This window comes from Pteronotus mesoamericanus, unplaced genomic scaffold (assembly GCF_021234165.1).
Source record: "Pteronotus mesoamericanus isolate MK-2021 breed Mesoamerican mustached bat unplaced genomic scaffold, CSHL_Meso_final scaffold_636, whole genome shotgun sequence".
NCBI lineage: Eukaryota > Metazoa > Chordata > Mammalia > Chiroptera > Mormoopidae > Pteronotus > Pteronotus mesoamericanus.
Window position 1 is genome coordinate 1,029,452 of NW_026555324.1, and position 21,714 is coordinate 1,051,165.

A 21,714-nucleotide genomic window follows, 5' to 3' on the forward strand; every position below is an offset into this window, starting at 1 on the left:
TCCTTGGCTAAATGGCTTCAACTTGGGGAGTCAGTTTCTACACCCACATGTTGGGGATGGTGACGTACAGAATTGCAGAAAATGTTCAGTGACCATTAAGCTCACGTTTTTTGAGCCCTCACAATGTGCCTGTCACTGCTCACAGAAAGCTCTCAACTGCCCTTTGAGATCTACTATTATTCCCATTAACAGATGTAAAACATGAGGCTCAGAGGGGTGAAGCTGCTTGCCCACAGCAAGAAATTACGAAACTAAGGCAGCAATTTTTTTTTACTGAAATGGCCCAGAGAGAGTAAATATTTTGGGCTCTGTGGGCCAATTTTTGTCACAACTACTCAACCCTTCTATTATTGCAAAAGCTGCTGTAAGGCAATGTATAAATGAAGGAGTGTGGCTGTGTACCAATAAAATTTATTTGTGGACAGTGAAATTTGAATTTCATATAATTTGTACATCAGGAGATCCTCTTCTTTCGACTGTTTCCAGTCACTTACAACCAAAAAAAATCAAACAAGAAAGCTTTTGGACTGTAGTTTTTTGATCTCTAGAGCCTATTCATTCAACAAATAATATTGAGGCCTGCAATTTTCTAGGCACTGGAAGTAGAATGGAAACAAAGCAGATGATGATGCTCCTCTTCAGGAGATAACACTTTTGTGGGGAAAATAATTGTAAGCAAGTAAACAAACAAAAAACCAATCAAACAAGAATATCCCAGATGGCAAAAACGGCTAGTAAGGAAATTTGGTGGGTGATGTAACAGGGCTGAGGGAGGGGAAACTTCATTTGGGCTGTCTGAGATGTTAATCTTTGGTGTTCTCTGAATTCCTCTTTTTTGTTCTTTTTGTCAGTTTGGCAATCTTTGGATGTGGCCTGCTGTGGGCGTGGGCTTAATAATAAACAGATTGGCTTCTTGGCAGGGCAGTGATAAGGCGGGGAGGGCCTTTTGGCCTCAGTATCTTTCAATCTTTCTTCCTGGTTGGCCAGAACCCTCGCAGATGGGGCTTTCGCCATCCCATCTTCTGGGTCCTCATGCTGAGTCTGGTGAGGGTTGAGGTGGGGAAGTTTTAGCTCCTGCATTCAAGTTCCCAGGTTTTCTTAATATTCCTGTGTTCAGAGTGATTCTTCCACCATTTACTGCTGTTCCTCTGACCAGAAATGCTGCTATTTTCACCCTCTGGAGGAAGAAAAACAACAACAAAAAAACCACTTAGATACTTTCCTACCTTGATGGGGAGTGTAAAAAAAAAAGAGAGAAAGAAAAGAAAAAAATGGGTCCACTTTAAAATGGAACCAGAGCTGCGAGGCCAGAGAAACTGCCTTGCTGCCTTGCACGTCTTATGCCTCACACCTTTGGAAGGTTAAAACAGGCACAATAACCTTTGGGCTGAACTTAAGCAACTTTGTTTCCCCAAAAAACTCTTTGTAAAGAAAGCAGATGTGATGGCTACTGGACTAATGACTATTGGACTGAAAATTGAAAACCTTGTTTAGCATTAACATCACTATCTTATCTGCACCAATAGAAATGTCTTCTGTCTATTGAGGTAATTTTTCCCCTTTCCCTTTTCATAAATACCTGTTGCCTTTGTCTCCGATGGGAACACTATTTGGGCTTCTGCCTGAATCAGTGTATCCTGAATAGCTATTCTTTTTTATTTCAAATAAATGCTTGTTGCCTCTCGCTTGGAAAGGCCTTTTATTTTTTGGTTAACAGGAGAAAAGCTGATATCTCTTTTGGGAATTTACTTTCAGCAAACTCTTCCATTTTAGCCACTACTCATCACACTTTCCTTTGGAGTTGGCGGGAGTCACCAATAACTGAACTTGGGGGTGGTGGCGGTGGTAAGATTCCAAGAGGGAAATAGCATTTGGCTTTCCACCTTGAGGACTTACCATTTCGTTTGGGGTTTTAAAATAGTCACTGAACTCTCACTGCGGTAGGGTTTCAGAAGAGAGTGAAAGCAGAGGTTCCATTCATCGTCTTGATCCAGGACAGCTGGAACCAAGGCCGGATGCCCATCTGGGGAAGAACATTCCAGTCCGAGGGACTGCAGGCGTGAAGGAACAACCTTGATAAAAGGCGGCGGGTTCTCCAGCCTGGGCAAGCATCAGAATCTTCTTGAGGATGCATTTAAATGCCAACTGCTGGGCTTTTTCGGTTTCAGATCAATAGATTGAGGTGCTAGAATTTGCATAGCTAACGACTCCCTAGGTGATGCTGCCACTGCTGTTTTTTTGGTTTGGACATCACACTTCATAACCGCTTGAATAACGGAAGGGTTTAGCACCTGCGCATCAACATAAGCCGGTATCACGGTATTTTTTCTGTAATTCCCCAGCAAGGCCCGATGTAAGAAAGTCGAGCTCAGGGTGGCATCTGATACTGAAATTCCCCTCCGTGTTTCCTGGTTTGTTAGCGGAGGCCTAAGACTGATGGCCAGGCCCAACTTCCCATTTCACACGGCGACAGTGAGGCCTGCAGCCGGTCAGGGGGTCGGCCAGTGTCCACCTGGCTGGTCTGGGTGGAGCAGGCCTTCTGTAGGAGTCCAGGACTTTCTTCCCATCTCTCAATCCAGGGTCGCTTCCTCTTTTGGGTCAAGTTTTGACCGCTTCTCTGCTCCTCCTCCCACCCCCGCCTGAGTGAAAGGGAAATTTGAGTTTCCTCTGCCTTGCTCAAGTGTCCTTTTCCTGCAAGGGGAATTTCTCTACCTGGACTCTCCAGCCTTCCGCTTCTGGGGTCCACAGGGGGCTCCTGACAGGAAGCGGCCTAGGTGGGTGGGTGGGGGCTGGCCAGGGAAGGGCCCGGGGTCCTGGAGAAGGTGAGAAAGGGCGTGGGGAGGGCTGAATATGGCACTCAAGGGTCTGCTGGGGGCTTATGCTCCAGAGCAGAAGGCACCTGAGGCCTGGCTGTCCTCTGACCCTTCTGCAGAACTGCTGGACTGAGGGTGTCTCTGGGGAGCCTGGGTGGGAGTGACAGGAAGGAGGGGAAAGAGACAAAGGGACACAGAGACTCGGAAAATGAGAGCGAGAAGGAGAGGGAGGAAGAGAGAGAGTGGGAGCAAAGGGAGAGGGCAAGGAGAGGCACCGCGGCGGAGGGGGACAGGCAGAGGAGAGGAGAGAGGGAGACAGAGACTGACACAGAGCCAGAGGGAGACGCAGACATGCTGAGGGGTAGAAAAATCCCGTGCGACCTCAGGCAGAGACACAATCCACAGAGGCAGTGAACGAGTCCGGGGACAAATTGCGGGGGATACACAGATAAAAGGAGAGACACGGAATTGCAAAGAGGCACCCAGAGAGGCAGAGAGAGAGGACTCGGGAGAAAAAAAGAAACGGTGGGGCAGAGATCAGAGGTCGAAAGAGAGAAAAGAGACGAGAGATGGAGATCCTGAGAAGAGAAAGTTATAACGGGAAAGCTCGGCCGGAGGGGGCGGGCGCTGGGGTCCCCAGGGACTCCGCCCCGGAAAGCGGGGCTTCAGCACCCTGTATAAGGCGCGGAGCCCCGAGCCTCGGTCGCAGCCGCCTCCCGCCGGCCATGAGCTCCAGCTCGGAAGCCGTCCCGGACCCCGAGGCCGCGCAGACACCTGCGTCCCCCGGCCACTCCTGTCGCCCGGTGCCCTGGGCCGTGAGCGCCGCGCTGCTGCTGATCGCCGCCGCCATCGCCGCCGGCGTCATCCGCGTCTGGGTCGTGCCCGGGGGCTCCGCTTCGCCCGGCCCCAGCCCCGCGCCCACCTCGAGACTCCCCGAGGTCCCTGAGCTCCTTCCCGACGCCCGCCCCCGGCTCCCTGACACCACGCAGGTGAGATGAGCCCTCACTCGGGACCACCTCTCCCTCCCTCACCCCCGGGGTGACGCCCTTCTGCACCACGGGACGACAAACAGTTCGTCCCTCTCGGGCCCCTGAGCGCAGCCTTCGTTATTCAGGACTTCGGGGGACACCCTTTCTCATCTCGTACCCCCGTGAGACTCTGCATCCCGCACCCTCGGACGGGACCCTTTCTCCCTGGTGGACCCTGAGGGGCGCTTCGACCCATTGACCCACACTTTCTTTCCTAACTCCCGGAGAAGCTAGGTTTTCTCCGGGACTCCTGGGATGCTCTCCTTTTTCTCTCTCTCCCTGTTCCAAGGACACCTGGACGGATCTTGCTTCTTCTCCGTCCTGAAATCCTGGAGGGTGCGCTCCTTGCAGAACCCACGGGTTGGGGCCGGTTGAGCCCCCATCGTGGGTGGTGCGTGTGTGTTGCTGTGTTCTTTCGGAGCAGGGGAAAGGAGCGCGTAGTAGGCTCAAGGCCTGCGCAGATGCCGGCGGCGGGGGTGGGGTGGGTGATGTGGTGGCACTTTTCAGGGGGCTGTGGAAAGCTGTTTGGGGACCCTCCATCCACTTTCTGCGTTTCTTCCTCAGGGCCAGGGCGTGTTTGCGCAGCTGGTGGCCCAAGATGGTAAGTGTCCTGTACCATCCCTGTCCCCCTGGGGACGCTAAGGGGTCCTCCCTCTGACTCAATCTGACCCTCTACCCCTTCCCTCTCTGAAAGCTGTCTTCTCACCTCTTCTCACCTCACCAGTCTCTCTGTCTGACCTCTGGGTTCCCTCTGCTCCTCAGCTGATGACGCCTGTCGGCCCACCTAAAACGCACCTTCTCAGCCCCGGGGCTGCATCCGCAGACCCCAGCCTGGGCTGGTCTCTCACAAGGGCTCTGTAAGTTCTACGCTCTCCTTCCCACTTGCTTTCCCTCCTTCCTTCCCCTTTTCCTCTTTTCCACGCTCCTCCCCGCCCCTCTCTCCTCTTCACCCTTCCTGAGACCGCCCCACTCTCCCTTCTGCCTCCTCATTCTGAGTCCGCTCCTTCATTCTATCCCATCCCTCCATTTCCCTCACCTCCCTTTCTAAACCCCGTTTTTCCATCCCGCAGAACCTGCCGCCCAGCGCCCCTCCCCCATTGTATTACACCTCCTTCTCTAGCACCTCTCTGTTCCTGGAAGTCTCTCACCCTCTACCCCTGCACCTCTCAGGAGTCCTCTTTCCCTCTCCCTCTTCCTGACGGCCTTCCCGCGCCCTCGATTCCCTTCCTCCCTGTGATCCCCCAGCCCCACCTCCCTCTGGGGACCTGTTTCCTCCTCAGAGCCCCTGCACCCCCTCTCCAGGGCTGTGGCTCTGCCCACAGCTTTGCTCAGCTTCTGCCCTCTCCTCCCCCTGCAGCGCAGCTGAAGGATGGCCTCCTGCACTGGTACAGCGACCCTGGCTTGAAAGGAGTGTTCTTGGCTCCCGGCCTGAGTTACGATGAGCACACGCAGGAGCTGGTGGTGGCTGAGGCTGGCATCTACTATGTCTTCTTGCACCTGGAACTGCAACGTGTGGTGGCCCGTGCTGGCTCTGGCTCGGTCTCCGTTGCCCTGCACCTGCAGCCCCTGGGTGCAAAGGCCGCAGCTCTGGCCCTGACCTTGGACCTGCCCTCTCCATCCCCTGAAGGCCGGGACTCAGCAGCTGGCTTCCGGGGCCGCCTGCTGCGCCTGAGTGCTGGACAGCGCTTGGGTGTCCACCTCAGGGCTGCGAGCGAGGTGCACCTCGCCTGGCAGCTTGCACAAGGTGCCACAGTCTTGGGCCTCTACCGAGTGGCCACCAAGGTTCCTGGTGGATTCCATTCCTGACAGCCTTCACGAGGCAGGACGGACTCTGTGAGGCAGGCGGGGTTGCTGCCCACTGCAGGGAGAATGAACCCGGCCTTGCTTTCTTGGGGCCCTGGCGTCTCTACCTCACCTGACCGGACAGGTCTTCTGGCTGCTGACCCCCTATGCAATGACTGTCCTTGTCCCTCTGTCACTTCTGCCTCAACTCAAACCCTTGATATTTATTGCGAGCCTGAGCTCAGACAGTAGACTTTATATTAATATATTCAACATATTTATTGATCACCTACTGCATGGCAGGTACTGTGCAGGGCTGAAGAAACAAAAGCAAACAAAACGGACCCCCCCAAAATCCTTATTTATGTTAATATGTGAGAAATGAAGATTCACTTCTAGCCCCCCTCTGGAATTTGTGGGCTAGCTTTTAGGGGGTCGCAGAATTCTTTGTTGTTTGGGTTTTGCTCATTCATGTAACTTGCACTTTGAGTATCTACTATGTGTCAGGCACTGTTTTAGGTGTTGAGGACATAGCTGTTAACCAGACAGACCAAAACCCCAGCTGTTGCCAGGCTGACAGCTAACAGGCAGGTTTGACTTGGGTTATGATTGTGTGAGAGCTGCTATGACTGGGCCAGGGGGACCCTGCAAAATGGTGTATTGTACTGGATAATAAAATGGAATTTCAGGATGACTATGCATTGACCATTTACTGTGCTCCAGACAGTGTTATTTGAGATTCATAACTACCCTATTCTTTGAGGATTTTATTATTTCCATTTTATATACTCTCGAGATTATTTTCCTTTATGGTAAGTGCATAGTGGAAATACCATAGAATGCAGTTCTTCAGGGCATTGCTTGCCAGCTCTGTTCCATGACTTCACACCAGTAACTTAATATCAGCCATGGAATCAGCAAAAGCTACAAGTCAGGGCTTGCTTTATTGCCTGTTGGTCACCTAGACTTAAGTGAAGGAGAAACCGATGTTAAACATGTAAACTAGACTTAGGAGAGTGTACTGTGTACCCATTACATTGTGAATAACATGCAAAGAAAAAAAATCAAGTAAGTCTACTCATCTGGTGTTTTCAAACCATTATCTGATTTATTAAAGAAACTGTACGTGTCATGTACAATCAAGTGAAGTGTAGACATAAATCTTTGGTCCATTTTATCTTAGCCTTTTAAGGAAAATGCAGCTTGTTTGTCACTTGTACATAGCGTTTGCTATGTGTACAAGAGTGATAAAGATTAGGGCCTTCTCTAAGAACCAACTGAATATATAGAATTTGCAATAAAGAATGTTTTAATTTTTACTGTCAATGGGGTGTGCTACAATAATTTATGTAAAATTTATAATAAACACAAGACTTCATTCCCCGCTCTGGAGAGCTGCTTGTTAAATATGCACCAGCACACTGTCCCTCTCTGAAGACCTGGCCAGTTCCCCCAGCCCCATAATTTTTGTCACCATGCAGAACTTGCACCCACTGGCCCATATAAACTGGCTGGACCCTGGCTCTCCTTACACATCTAGGACAAAAGGGGCTGCATGGACAGAGAATTCTCTGCAGAGCAGACTTTGATGGGTTTTAAGAAGAGGAATGGGGTTGAGCAAGGAAGAGGTGGGAGAATTTGGCCTGCAGTGGCTAGACACGAGGGTATGGGATGGACAGAGAAGGTATGGAAGTGGAGGTGAATTGCATTGGCTTGTCCCATCTCTACTCCTCAAGGGGTTTGTCCCTCTTAAGTGGGCAGAACTGACATTAAATATGGCCATACTAGTCATTAAATTATTAAACCAGTTATATGCTGGTTGGCAAGTATCTGTTAATCCCAGTCCTCATTCCTGGGTACTTCCTCTGGACACATAAGATGGCCCTTGTGACCAAGCATCCAAAGCCTTAACCCTAGAATGCATCCCTAGAGTTTGTAGGGGAAAGGTGGTTTCCAGAATTCTTGGCCCAGGACCAGTGTCAAATCTAATTGGTCAGCGTTTGGCTACACTGGTTGTTGCCTATTGAATAACACCCTTAGCACCATATGATGCCTCCCTATGGCACAGCTGATCAGGCCAGGGTGGACATGAGATTCAAGCAGGGCAAATCTCTACAGAGAATGTGCAGGCCTGGCTTCAGACAGTGTTAGTCAAGAACTCCAACCTCTATAGGAGAGAGAAGCATGAAAAGGCTTATATGCAGAGAGAAAGGAGAGGAAGATGCACTGGATTTCACAGGTGAGACCACAGAACACTAGAGAAACAGAGGAAAGACCTAGGTTTCCTCCTTGACTCCTTCTGGTGGTGTGGGATACACTATGCCTTTTGGAAAACCCTAATACAGGGCAGAGCAAAAGTAGGTTTACCGTTGTGAGTGCGAAAAAACACATTCCTTCTTGTATTATTATTTATTAATTATTGTATCATTTTCCATATGAACAACTGTTAGCCCTACTCTTATCCCTCCCTGTAGTTTCCTGGGGCTGCTTTAACAAAGTCCCACAAACTGGGTGGCTTAATACAACAGACATGTATTGTCTCCCTGTTCTGGAGGCACAAAATTGAAAATCAAGGTGTTGGCAGGGCCACGCTCCCTCCAAAGGCTCTAAGGAAGAAGCCTTCCCTGCCTCTTCCAGCTTCCAGTTGTGGCCCACAGTCCTTGGTGTTCCTTGCTTAACAGCTGTGCTGTTCATATCTCTGCTCCATCTTCGAGTGGCCTCTTCCCTCTGTTTGTCTCTGTCTTTGTTTCTCTTCTCTTCCTATAAGCATAAGTCACATTGGATGTAGGGCCCACCTCTTAATTTAATTACATTCGCAAAGACTGTTTCCAAATAAAGTAATAATCTGAGGTTCTAGGGAGAATATGAGCCTTGAGGGGACACTAACCCAGTACATCTAGTCTCTCACCTTGGGGGCCATGAGAAGCTTGAGTTTCCTCCACTGATTTTCCTTCTGGGGTAGGTTCTGTTCCATGCTGCTAAATGACCTTTAATATGGTGTCCCCAAGGATGCAGGTCTTCAAGGCTGTTGGTGTCTTCCCTGGTGGCTTTGCGATCTGAAAGACTATCCTACTTTCTGGGTTATGTTGTGTCTGGGGGTATTCCACAACAAGAATGCTTGGGTCCCAAGCATCCGTAGGATGTTACCAAGACTGAAGATATGCAGATGGAATTCTACAGTAGCAACAATAACCATGGTTGACATTTATTAATGTTTACTGGGCCCAGACACTAATTGCTTTGCAAGGACTCCATCAGGAAGGTACTCTTTTATTTTTATTCTAATTTTACAGGCAAGGAAACTGAGGCCCAGGGAGGTTAACCTAAGTCACACATCCAATAACAGGTAGTGTGGTTCACAGTATAAGTTCTAGAGCCAGACTTCCTGGAATGCTAGCCAATTCCCAGTGACCTCATAGTATACATAAAAGTTTGGGTTGAATTGTGCCCTCTCCCCAATTCATATGTTGAATTTCTAACTCCCAGGACTTCAGAATGTGACCGTATTTGGAGACAGGATCTTTACAGAGGTAATTAAATTAAAATGATGTCATTGGGCTCGGTCCTAATCAAATATGACCGGTGTTCTTGTAAGAGAGGGAAATTTGGAGATACACACACACAAACACGCATGCTCCTGCCCCAACACACACAGGGAAAATGTTATGTAAGTGTGAAGATGGCCATCTACATGCCAAAGAGTCAGGCCTGGAACAAATCCTTTCTCCAGAGCCCTCAGAAGAAACCAGCCCCGCCGACACTCCCTCTCCTTTGATAGCCCAAAATGACTGAACCCATGTGGATGTGTTTACGGTCTTTATTTATTCCTTAGTTGGAATACTCATAAAACAAGGATGTTAGTATGCTTGATTATCAGGGCTGTCCCAGAAGCCCTGGGTGGGGTAATATATTTGTAAAGTTAAAACTCTCAGTTTTTTCCTTTCTTGTTAGGGAAAAACCCGGTTCTTCCTTTGTGTGTTTCTCTTCTGTGAGTCTCCTTTGCTACCCACACAAAACACTTTGTTTCTGACAACTCTGATACCAAATATGTAGATTCCCCCCTCCCCCGCCCCAGCATGCAAACCAGCAATTCTTAGACACCGCTGGGTGTCTGAGAATCCAACTAATCCTCACACCATTTCTAATGATAGCATTAGATCCTGCAGGTTAAGGGCTGGGGCCTCCAAGACTGCTCCTCCCCCACCCCTCCCTCTTCAGAGGCCAATGGAAAGCCCACGATATATATAACCTGTGCTCCTGATCAACCCGCTGTAAATTAAAAGTCCCAATGACCCCCTTCTTGGATTCAATGAATTTGCTCACAGAACACAGGGAAACACTGGCTTGCATTTACCAGTGTTTTACAGAGTATGAGAAAGAATACAGATGAACAGACAGGTGAAGAGGCCTGGGAGGGTCCTGAGTGCAGGAGCTTCTGTTCCCTTGGAGTTGGTGGTTGGGGGGTCCTCTTCCCTGCGTGGATGTGTTCACCAACTGGAATCTCCCCAAACCCCCTACTATCAGTATTTCATGGAGGTTTCCTCACGTAGGTAGGATCAATTATTAACTCCATTTCCAACCCTCTCCCCTCTCTGGAGGATTGGGTTGGAAGCTGAAAATTCCCAGCTTCTGATCATGGCTTGGTTTTTCTGGTGACAGCCTCCATCCAGGAGTCATCCCAGAATTGCCTCTTTAGGCCAACTGTGTTCTTATTATTGAGGAATGTACAAGGGTTTGGGAGCTCTGTATCAGGAACCAGGCATGGAGACCAATATGTATATTCTATTTCACAATATGCTACATACATCACATTGCAAACTCTGGATTCCAAGACATATCTGGCTTCTAAGGCTTGGATTTAGGGACTGTAGAATTGGATGAGGGACTGGGATGTGAATCAAGACACAACTTCTCATGAGAGTATGTGTGCGCTGGCAGCACTCCGGTGAGGAAGGAGTGGAGATAAGTCTGCAGAGTACCTTTTAAAAAAGGAAATTGTATTAAGCCCTAGCTGGGTGGTTCAATTGGTCAGAACACTGTCCCGTGCACCGAAAGGTTGTGGGTTTGATTCCCTGTCAGGGCACACACTTAAGTTGCAGTTTAGTCCCTGGTCGGGGCAAGTCAGGGAGGCAACTGATTGATGTTTCTCTGTCACATCAATGCTTCTCTCTCTGCCTCTCTCTTCCTTCCTTTCTCTCTGAAATCTGTGAGCATGTCCTAGGCTGAGAATTTTTTTTCAAAATTCTATTAATGACACTTCATGTGAGATCTATCTTAACAAAAATTTCAGTAATCAATACAGCATTGTTAATTATAGGCACAATATTATGCAGCAGATCTCTAGAACTTACTCATCTTGCCTAACGGAAACTGTACATTGTAACAACAGCTCTTCTCCTTCCTCTGGCCTTTGGCAACCACCATTCTACTCCATACTTCTAAGAACTTGGCTACTTTAGACACCTCATGTATGTGGAATCCTACAATATTTGTGACCGGCTAATTTACCTTAGCATAATGTTCACTCATGTTATTGCAGATAGCAGGGTTTCCTTCTTTTTAAAGGCTGAATAACATTCCAATGTGTAGATGTACCACATTCTTTTATTTTATTTTTTTCCATTTGCCCATTGATGGACACTTAGGTTGTTTCCAGATCTTGGCTATTGTGAATAATGCTCCAATGCACATGGGAGTGCAGATATTTTTTTGGGACCCAATGTCAATTATTTTGGATATACTCTCTGAAGTGGGATTGCTGGCTCATACAGAACAAACAATGTAATGTCCCACCAAACTGATCTCTAGTCATAGCCCTGCCATTGCTAGCCAAGCTGTGCATCCTTGGGCAAGCACCTTCATGTCTCTGGGCTGAGTGTCTTCAATTATAAAACTGAAAGAAACCTTCTGTCTTATGAGCTTAGGGAGTATTAATTCAACTGATGGGTTTAATAGCACAGTGCGTGTGTTTACACTTGATTCAATATGTGGAAGATGTTATTCTTACATCAGTTAGGTCATAGACAGATAACATTGAAGGTCTGTAGTATGTCCAGTAAAGAGAGGATTTGGGAAGTGAGTTCAAGGTGGGGAAGGCAGCACATACAGAGGGACAGAGGGAGGAGTATGGCCAGAGTAGTGGAGATGGCGATGAGAGGGTCAGACCACGCAAGCTTGTGGAAGCCAGCCCAAAGCTTTATCTTGAGGGCAATGGAGTTTTAAGAAGACAAGCAGTCAGATTAGTTTGTTAGAATCATATCTTTGGCAGGGATGTAGGTTTTTATAGGAAACAAAGAGTAGAGGCAAGGAGATCCATGGAATCACCCTGGTAAGAACTAGTGGGAGGTCTGGGATGGAATGCTGGCTTTTGAAGATGCAGACACAATGCATACATACAAGAGATAAATGATATAAGGAATAGGACTGGGCAAGGCTTTGAATATGGCTGAGAGAAGCCAAGACTTTTGTCTCATGCAACTGGATGAATGGTGGAAGCATTGATGGATTTGGGGGACCCTAAAGATCACAGGTCACTTACAGATAGGTGGATTTCCAGGTGCTTTTTTTAAAAAAAAGGTTTTGTTTATTTATTTTTAGAGAGAGGGAAAAGGAGAGAGAAAAACATTGATGTGAAAATGAAACATCAATTAGTTGCCTCTCATACGCACTCCAGCTGGAGACCAAGCCTGCAACTCAGGCATGTGCCCTGACTGAACTTTGGCTTCATGGAACAACACCCAACCAACTGAATCATACCAGTCACGGCTCCAGGTGTTTCCGAAGAGATCACGTGAGAACACTAAATTGATGCTATGCAAATTCTTTGGCTGGGACTAGAAATTTGATATTTGTTGGTGTATTTATACAGGGGCCATTTTGTGCAAGGAGGGAATGTTTTAGAAGTATAAATACAGAGATAGCAGAAAAGAGGGTCTAAGACAAAGCACTGAGGGACTCCAGTAAGTAATGGTTGAGTGGGAGGTCAGGTTGCACAAACGCCTGAGCAAAAGAAGCTGGAAAGGAATCTGTTTCAAAAAGGAAGTTGTGGATGGTGGTGTTCAACACTGCTGAGAGTTAGTTAAGATGAGAAGTGAAAATATTTACTGGATTTTGCATCATCAGACTCAGATAGTTTTACGAAGATCACATTCAGGGGCATGGATAGGCAAAAAGTGAGGTCAGAGAAATTAGTAACAAGTGGAAGACCTTACCATTGCCTCTATAGATAGCTTCTTAAAAACAGGTTAGTATTGGGAAATAATTTTCAAGTTTAAAGAAAGTCACATGAATAAGAAGAATACAAAGAACACGGTATAATCTTTACCCAGATTCATTGATTGTTACCACTTTACCCCATTTGCTTCATTCCTGCTCTACTTCCTTCCTCCATTGTGCTGTGAATCTGAATTGGAAGTATTTATTTAAGATGAGTCAGACAAGATCAGGATTATTGAGAAATAAAATGAGAGGAAACTATGAACTTGAAATTGGGCAGTTCTAGGAAATTCCAGATGTAGTATGCGTAGATTCAGAAAAATGGAAAGTTTTGGGGCATTTATTAAGGTGATTACTTAGAAAGAAACATGGGAGCTGGCTGGGTTAAGTTTACTCTCTCTTCTGGCCCACATTTTAAGCAGATCCAGTGGTAAAACTTGCCCTGAGGCTAAATCAGTGGATATAAAAAGTCAGGTTGCCAGTACTCCTTTCCTGAGTCAAATTCTAGAAAATAGAATGGGCAGAAGGGCTGGTATTTTCAAACACAAGGATGAGCAGGTAGCTAAGCATCACCAGGTATGTTGGCAAGATCAACACTACAGGCTTCACACTATGAACTCCACAACAGCAGAAAAACAGAAACAGAGTTAACAGAAAAAAAGACTTCAGAACAAGTTTAAGCTTTCTTCCTAGAAAGATTTTATTTTAGATTAAATAATATTTAAATACACGGATAATAAAATCTAAAGACACTCACTTAAAATTGAGTGAGACCCTTCATTATCAAACTTCAGAGAGATATGAAAGCTTAAAGATTAAATACTATTGCTTATTAATATTCAAAGACTTGAAGATACAAAGGAATTGACTTACCAGGGTAAGATTAGAGAATAAAAAAATTATTTGTTTATTTATTCAACAAATATTTGCTGAAGGTTTTTATTGTACCAACATCCCCCACCCCAATCAGAAGGAGGAAGAATTGCTTGCTGGTTATTGGAGAAAATGTTTTGGTCAACATTGTCTACCTAGGTAAATATTTTGATTCTTAATATAATGAATGATTTCTTTTTTATTTTATTTTTCAATTACAGCTGACATTCAATATTTTTTATACTAGTTTCATCAAAGTGGTTACACTTTTGTATAACTTACAAAGTGATCACTCTTATAGTTCTAGAACCCTCTTGGCACCATACATAATTATTACAGTAGTATTGACTATATTCCCTATATTGTACTTTATATCCCTATGACTATTTTGTAACTACCAATTTGTATTTCTTAATTCCTTCATCTTTTTCATCCAGCACCCCAACTTCCTTCCCCCTGGTAACCATCAGTCTGTTCTCTGTATCTATGAGTCTCTTTCTATTTTGTTTGTTTACTTTGTTCTTTTGATTCCACGTATAAGTGAAATCACATGGTATTTGTCTTTCTCTGTCTGACTTATTTCACTTAACATAGTACCTTCTAGGTCCATCCATTCTGTCACACATGTTAAGATGTCATTCTTTTTTTATGGCCACGTAATAGCCCATTGTATGTCTGTACTACCTCTTCTTTTTAAAAATTGATTTTAGAGAAAGGGAGGAAGGGTGGGAGGGAGGGAGGGAGGGAGAGAGAGATACATCGATTTGTTGTTCCACTTATTTATGCATTCATTGGTTGATTCTTGTATTGGGATGATACCCCAAACAACAGACCTACCCAACCAGGACCCATTACTACCTCTTCTTTATCCAATCATTTTTTAAAAAGATTTTATTAATTTATTTTTAGATGCAGGAAAGGAGGGAGAAAGAGAGAGCAGAGAAACATCAATGTGTGGTTGCCTCTCATGTGCCCCCTACTGTGGACCTGGCCTGCAACTCAGACATGTGTCCTAGACTGGGAATTGAACCAGCAGCCCTTTGATTCCCAGGCTGGCACTTAATCCACTGAGCTACACTCACCAGGACTATCTAACTGTTTAATGATGGGCACTTAGGTTGCTTCTGTATCTTGGCTATTGTGAATAATGCTGTAGTGAACATAGGAATTCCTATATCTTCAAATCAGTGTTTTGGATTTCTTTGGATATATACTGAGAAGTGGGCAGTGAGGCAGTTCTAGTTTTAACTTAATTATTTTTATTCTCATCTGAGGACACTTTTTTTTTCATTGCTTTCTAGAGAAACAGGAAAGGAGAGAGAGAAAAATTGATTGGCTGCCTCTTGTTTGTACCCACACCAGGGATTAAACCCAAAATGGAGGCATGTGCCCTGACCAGAAATCGAACCCACAAGCTTTCAGCTGTAGGATGATGCTCCAACCAACTGAACCACACTGGCTAGGGCTGTTTTAAATTTTTTTGAAAGAACTTCATACTCTTCTCCGTAGTGGCTGTACCCATTTGCAATCCCACCAACAACGCACTAAGATTCTTTTTTTCTCCACAATCTTACCAATACTTGTGTGTTGATTTATGGATGATAGCCATTCTGACAGGTGTGAGCTTATATCTTATTGTGGTTTTAATTTTAATTTCTATGAGGATTAGTGACATTGAGCATCTTTTCATATGTCTATTTGCCATCTGTATGTCCTCTCTGGGGAAATGTCTATTTAGGTCCTCTGTCCATTTTTTAATTTGATTGTTTTTTTTTTTTGGTGTTATGTTGTATGAGTTCTTTATAAATGTTGGATATTAACCCCTTATTGAGTGCATTATTGGTGAATCTCTTTCTCTTCAGTAGGTTGTCTTTTCATTTTGTTGATGATTTCATTCACTATGCCAAAACTTTTAGTTTGATCTAGCCCCTTTTCTCTTCCTTCCTCCCTCCCTCTCTCCCTCCCTTCTGAATATATATAGAGTATATATATATATTCAGGCTTTCTTTGATGGGACAGGGCTGAGGGATGTATCCTTATCCAGAAATAAGAGCTGAGGTTGCTGCCATTCACCAAATTTGTTTAGATGATGTTTTGAGAACCAATTAAACCATCTCTCTTCCTTCAGAAAGATAGGCCAAGCTATAAAAATTGGGACTCAGCAGCAGCTTGACTGGCTTCTTCTTCCTGGTTCTCAGTTATTGTCTACTGCTGAGTCTGCAGTCAGGAACTCTCATCTTCAGTCCCCTGGACCTCTTTCCCCTCCTCCTAGCCAATTCCAACTCCTGTTCATACTTAGTGTTTGCCTTAAATGTCATTTCCTCAGGGACCCCCTCCATAACCCCTGCTCCCAATTAAGTAAGCTCTCTCTCTTACATGATCTTATAATTCCCTGAGCTTATACTTTTATAAATCTTATAAAAACTACTTTTTAAAATGTTTTTATTTGGTAATAATTTGTTTGCTGCCATTCCAGAGACTGGCTAGCGGTTCACCAAAACTGTTCCCTTTTCATCTTGGGCACATACAGCTAGCTGTTAGGCTGTGTTTTCCTGTGTTTGCTGTAGGTCGATTGAGTTCTAGTAAATGAGCTCTGAGAGGAAGTAATGTGCTCTACTTCCATAGCTAACCTATAAAAACTAAAAATTATCCTTTACTACTTTTCCGTGGGTGAGCCTATTGATGAGTAGTTGAACCACAGCATGGAAAAGCCTGATCCCTGAGTCACTGCTTGGAGTTGAGCTTCCTGACAAGCAGGAAAACTTATTTTACACTTTATGTGGGCAATAGGTAAACTTCCATTGTGTTAAGTCACTGGGACTTTGGGGCTTATCTGTTACAACAACGAGAGTTATCTTAATACACTCTATCTCTTGGGCTGATGTTGGGCTCATTGAGTGTTTAGATATTTTGTTTGTTTCTTCAGATGAACTGTTCACTCTTCTCCTCTTCCTGGGAAGAAGACCTTTATTTATGACATGAAGGTCCCTACCCACCCTTGGCTCCCACCTGGGTTTAGCTCATGGGAGGCCCTGCAAGGGGATGTAGAAGCCTGGGTTTTTATCCCTCAAGCTCCCTCTCTGCCAGGTCACCTGATGTTAAGAAAAAAAATTGTCTTCAACTTGCGAAGCAGCAGGAAGATGGTCTCATGTCTTTTCGGTATCATTGTTTAAGACGGTGCCACTTGGGTTGTCTAGGAAGTGGATGCTGACAAGTGTAAGAGAATTATTCAAAGAGAATGACCCACAAGTGGAAATGGGAAGGAAGCAGCACTGGGCCGAAAGACCTCAGACTATAATCCAGCCAAGCCAATGTGGAAATCTGTAGTGAAGTTGACTCACAAGAATCCCACATCGGGCAGAGCCCTAGGGCCCTTGTTATCGTCATTATGGCTGGGCTTCTGGACAACAGGATGAAGGAGGGGGAGCCAGGTCTTTGCAGAACACTCAGGCAACTGCATTTCTTGCAGCAGAATAGCAGGTTCTTTCTTTCTTTTTTTAAAAATCCTCACCTGAGGATACGTCTATTGATCTCAGAGAGAGAGGAGGGGGGCGAGGAGAGAGAGAGACATTGATTTGAGAGAGAAACATCAATCGGTTTCCTCCCATTCGTGCCTCAGCCAGGGATTGAACCTATGGATTTCCTGTGACCAGGAATCAAACCCACAACCTTTTGGTGTACAGGATAATGCTCCAATCAACTAAGCTACCAGGCCAGGGCAACAGGTTCTTTCTTTAGAAATACCTGAGTGGTTGCCTCTTGCCAGGCTTATTCAAAATTTATTTAATCATCTTGAAGAGTTATCTTTTTTAAAAGTCATGAATTGAGCTTTAATTTACATGCAGTAAAATTCAGGTGTTAGGTGCACAGTTGTTTTTTGTTTGTTTGTTTGTTTTTTAAGTAGGCTTTATTTTAGAGCAATTTTAGGTCCATAGCAAAATTGAGCAGAAAGCATAGAGTTCTCATGTACTCACTGCTCCCTCCCCACTATCTACTTCTCCCCATAACTGATGAACTTGCAAAGACTCATCATTATCATTCAGAGAGTATGGTTTATGTTAGGGCTTTCCCTTGGTGTTGGACAAAAGTGTAATGACATGTACCGAACGTTATAGAATCACACGGAATAGCTTCACTATCCCCAAATCCTCTCTGCTCCATCTAATTATTCTCCCCTTGCCCACAGTGTTGTTTTTTGTTTTTTGTGTTTTTTTTTAACAAAAAGCTTAAGTTTTTTAGGTTATATTTAAGTCAAAGACATTCCTTAATAAGGAGTCTTTGAATGTGAATATTCCAGGAATTTTTCTAAGCCATCTGGTCAGAATTGTCTCTGAATATTACCTTACTTTGGAAGCTATGGGCATACATTTGAAAGAAACTCAGAATTTTTCAAATGAAGACCTAATTTAAAAAAATAGTCTATATTCAAACCAAAACCATTTAATAGAACTTTCCTTTCCAGAAACAATAGTAAACGACATGAGGCATTTTGTAAAATGTGGTCCTGAACAAGACAGTAAAAAAAAATAAGTGTATACTTAAAGTCCACCTCCTCAAAACAGAGGTACTTTCTCTTTCTCCAAAAGAAGGTGAAGCAACTTTGGGCAGGGGGTTGATAAGCAAAGCTCAAGCAGTTGAACATGGAGACCTCTTAAAAGAATTTGTGGGAACTGGACCAAATGATTGAAATCTGTGTAGAATACAAAGGAGCCTCCTCCCCAGTAGCCCTGCCCAGCCCTGAGCCCACCTGTCCTACGTCCCTAAACAAGCCCTGGTGCCCCTGCTTCAGGGGAGGCCTTTTCTTTGCAGAAGGTCAGTGTCCAGCGAGCTCTTTGTGAATGAGGTGAGCTCAGACTCCACATGGGCATTTTAAGGCTTGGAGTCAAAGTATTTCTCCTTCCACGGCAGAGGCCATGTGTCCCATGACCCATCTCTGAATATTTTAATTCCTTATTTGTAGACCAAGGATGACACACCTCTGCTATGTCACCATCATCATATCTAATGTCCATCTTAATGTATGATTCATATTCTGTGCCTGGAAACAGTGCTCATATTTAGCAGTAGTATCTGTACATGAAACAACCCTCTGTTACAACGGATGTGGTCTCAGAACATTAATGATCTTCTGTAGACCAAGCTAATGTTTGGAACCATATTTGTCATGCATCAAATTCACAGCCAAAATCCCCAAGATAAAAAAAAAAAAAGGAAATTGCACAGGACACATAACTTAACACACACACACACACACACATACACATGCTATTCCACACTCTCACACACACTTCTTGCAGAACTGTGCTTGGGGAATCACCACTGAGGGCATATTGTGAAGTTCCTGTTCCAGGTGTTTTGCTTGGAAAATCTATCATGCGGGGCATAGCTGTTTATTGGGTGAGCAGACAAGAAAGACATGCTTGTGGCAACCAGAAAGTTTTAAGATCTTTTAAGTTCTGTGAAATGGACCTGCAGAAGCATTTAAGTGTTCTCAGGATGAAAAGTCAGAGCTAAAATAGGGTATCAAACCAGACATAGAAAGTGTTCAGTAGCCATCTCGTGAGGTCAAACCTGGTACCCGTACATGCAAGAGAGCTTCAGGACACATAGCTTGTGGGCCTTGTACCCCGTATGCGAACTTCACAAAAAATTCCTATTGTTCTACTGATTTGGCATCCAGGATTTGTTGATATACCTCTTGAATTTTATCTCCGTGGTCTGTTCAGAGACACTCACATATTATTCCAGCTGCTGGAGAGTGGGCTGGGCTGGTCCTTCTTCATTTAGGAGGGACCTGGACTAGGCGCTCTGATGAGGCTGACTTTCCCAAGTACAAGCTTCATTCTGATTAAGAACAACTTAAATTTTTTTTTATATTATATATTTCCAGATATAGTTGACATTCAATATTATAGTAGTTTCAGGTATACAGCCTAGCGGTTAGACGTTGATATAATTTGTGAAGTTGCCCCCTCAATAAGTCTAGTGTCCATCTGGCACCGTACATATAATGTTATATAAGTAGAAAATGCTCCTGTGTTTGAATGAGCTATTTTCGATTTTATTAGCATCCAGACATTATAAAATTACATGTGAATGTGTGGAGTCTTTCCAGGAGAAAAGACAAAGGTTATAGGGTGATCTTTTTCCTAAACCAGCTTTTGGCGGGGGGGGGGGGGGGGGTAATAGTTTGACTGAGATGTAATTCACATTCACAAGCCACTTAGATTGTACAACTCAGAGGCTTTTACTGTATTCACAAAGTTATACAACCACAATCAATTTTAGAACATTTCATCAGCTCTCCAAAAATATCCTATGCCTTTTAGCTGTGAGCCTCCTCATTCTCTCTTGCTCCCAGCCCCTGGTAACAGCTAATCTACATTTTGTCCCCATAGATGTGTCTATTCTGGATATCTCATTTAAATGGAATCACACACTGTGTGGTCTTGTGTGTCTGGCTTCTCTCACGGAGCATGATGTTTTCAAGGTTCATTTACATTGGAGTCTGTGTCAGTGCTTCCTTCCTTCTTATGTCTGAATAATAGTCTATTGTATGAATATAGCACAGTTTCTTTCTCCATTCAGCAGTTACCGAAGATTTAGATTGTTTCCACTTATTGGTTATTATGAATAATACTGCTATAGATATTCATGTACAAGCAGTAATCAGTTTTGTATCTATTAGCAAATTTATTTTAGGGTCTCTGACTATGTAAATTTTGTCCCTTGAATTTGAACCTACCTTACCAGTTTCTTCCTTAATGAATGAATGAAATAAAATCTTTGAAACATGCTCATTTTATAATATTATGACCTTTGTGGTTTCCACTTTTTGAGAATCATATTTGAGCACTTCACTGAAGACCACAGGTTTTCTCCTGTATCCCTTTGCTACAACAGAGCAAAAAACTGGTACCTGGTAGTTGCTTCCTCCCCAACCTTTGCAGGCTGTGGGGCCCTAGGGATCCACACCACTCCTGGCAGGTTCCTGTAACCTGTCCACACTGTCGAACACGTGGTGGAGGTGATGTTTCCTGTCTATAGCTGATTGACACTGGAGAGAAACGTTAGGGGGTACAGTTCACACTGTAGCCCTAGCAGGCTCAGCAGTGCATAGCAGGTTCTCATTAAACATTTGTAGAATGAATAAATCAAAGAGCACATAAAGCCTTCAATTAGCAGCTTCTTGACGACTTTTTTTCTATCTGCTGCTGAGTTGGTGAGGTTGAATTTTACCTAAAGGTTAGGAAATTCTCTTATCATTTGTGTTAATGGCAAACTGCTTACTGCAAGGAATCATTTTTGCCATATGAAATAGATAAGACTTAAAGATATCCTCATTTATCTGTGACAAGGCCAGGCGCGTACCCCCCAAATTCCCATTCTTGACCTCATACGTGGTGAGCTGAACTGCTTGTTTCCACTGATCAGTCAGAGCAAAAGGCTTGTGAACAGCTTTGGTTAAACTCCTCTCCTTCCTACAGGCCCTGAACTTAGCTACCCCAGTCAGCACACAGCCCCTCCTGAGGACAGGCAGCCCCAGGGTAAACATCTGATCTTCTGTCCTACCAAGCTGTCCTTTCATCCCACCTCCCTAGTTCTTCCTGGCTTAGGTCTTCCTGGCATTGTTTAAGCTTTTCTGAAAAGGAAACCTTTTTGCCTAACTCTTGAGATGCTTAGAGACCTTTGGGCAGAGCATTTTTCTATTGCAATAGTCCCCAATTTTTCATTGTGGTACAAGATATACACTGACAGACAAATTCTTTAGTTCAGATAAGAAACCAAGGGCAGATAAACTTAGACTTCTGTTTAGTAATTAAGGTTTCAATGTATTATCTTATTTGGAAATGATGTAGATAGTCAATGAATATCATTTAACTTAACTTAGTAAAACTCCTATTTTATTTTTGTTAGAGTTGACTTATTGTTTTTTCCTTTTCATCCCCCACTGTGTCTATGTGCTATGCATATATGTTCTTTCATCAAGTCTTCCCCCACCC

General features: G+C 44.5%; 1 protein-coding gene across 1 annotated transcript; it reads left to right on the plus strand.

The window, feature by feature from the left end:
* The first annotated feature begins 3,524 nt into the window (after window positions 1-3,524).
* On the plus strand, window positions 3,525-6,351 carry TNFSF9 (TNF superfamily member 9). The gene is made up of 3 exons (XM_054562021.1): window positions 3,525-3,802; window positions 4,406-4,442; window positions 5,199-6,351. Exons 1-3 carry the CDS (start codon window positions 3,539-3,541, stop codon window positions 5,645-5,647), a joined length of 750 nt encoding a protein of 249 aa, XP_054417996.1. The 5' UTR covers window positions 3,525-3,538; the 3' UTR covers window positions 5,648-6,351.
* Window positions 6,352-21,714: the final 15,363 nt, after the last annotated feature.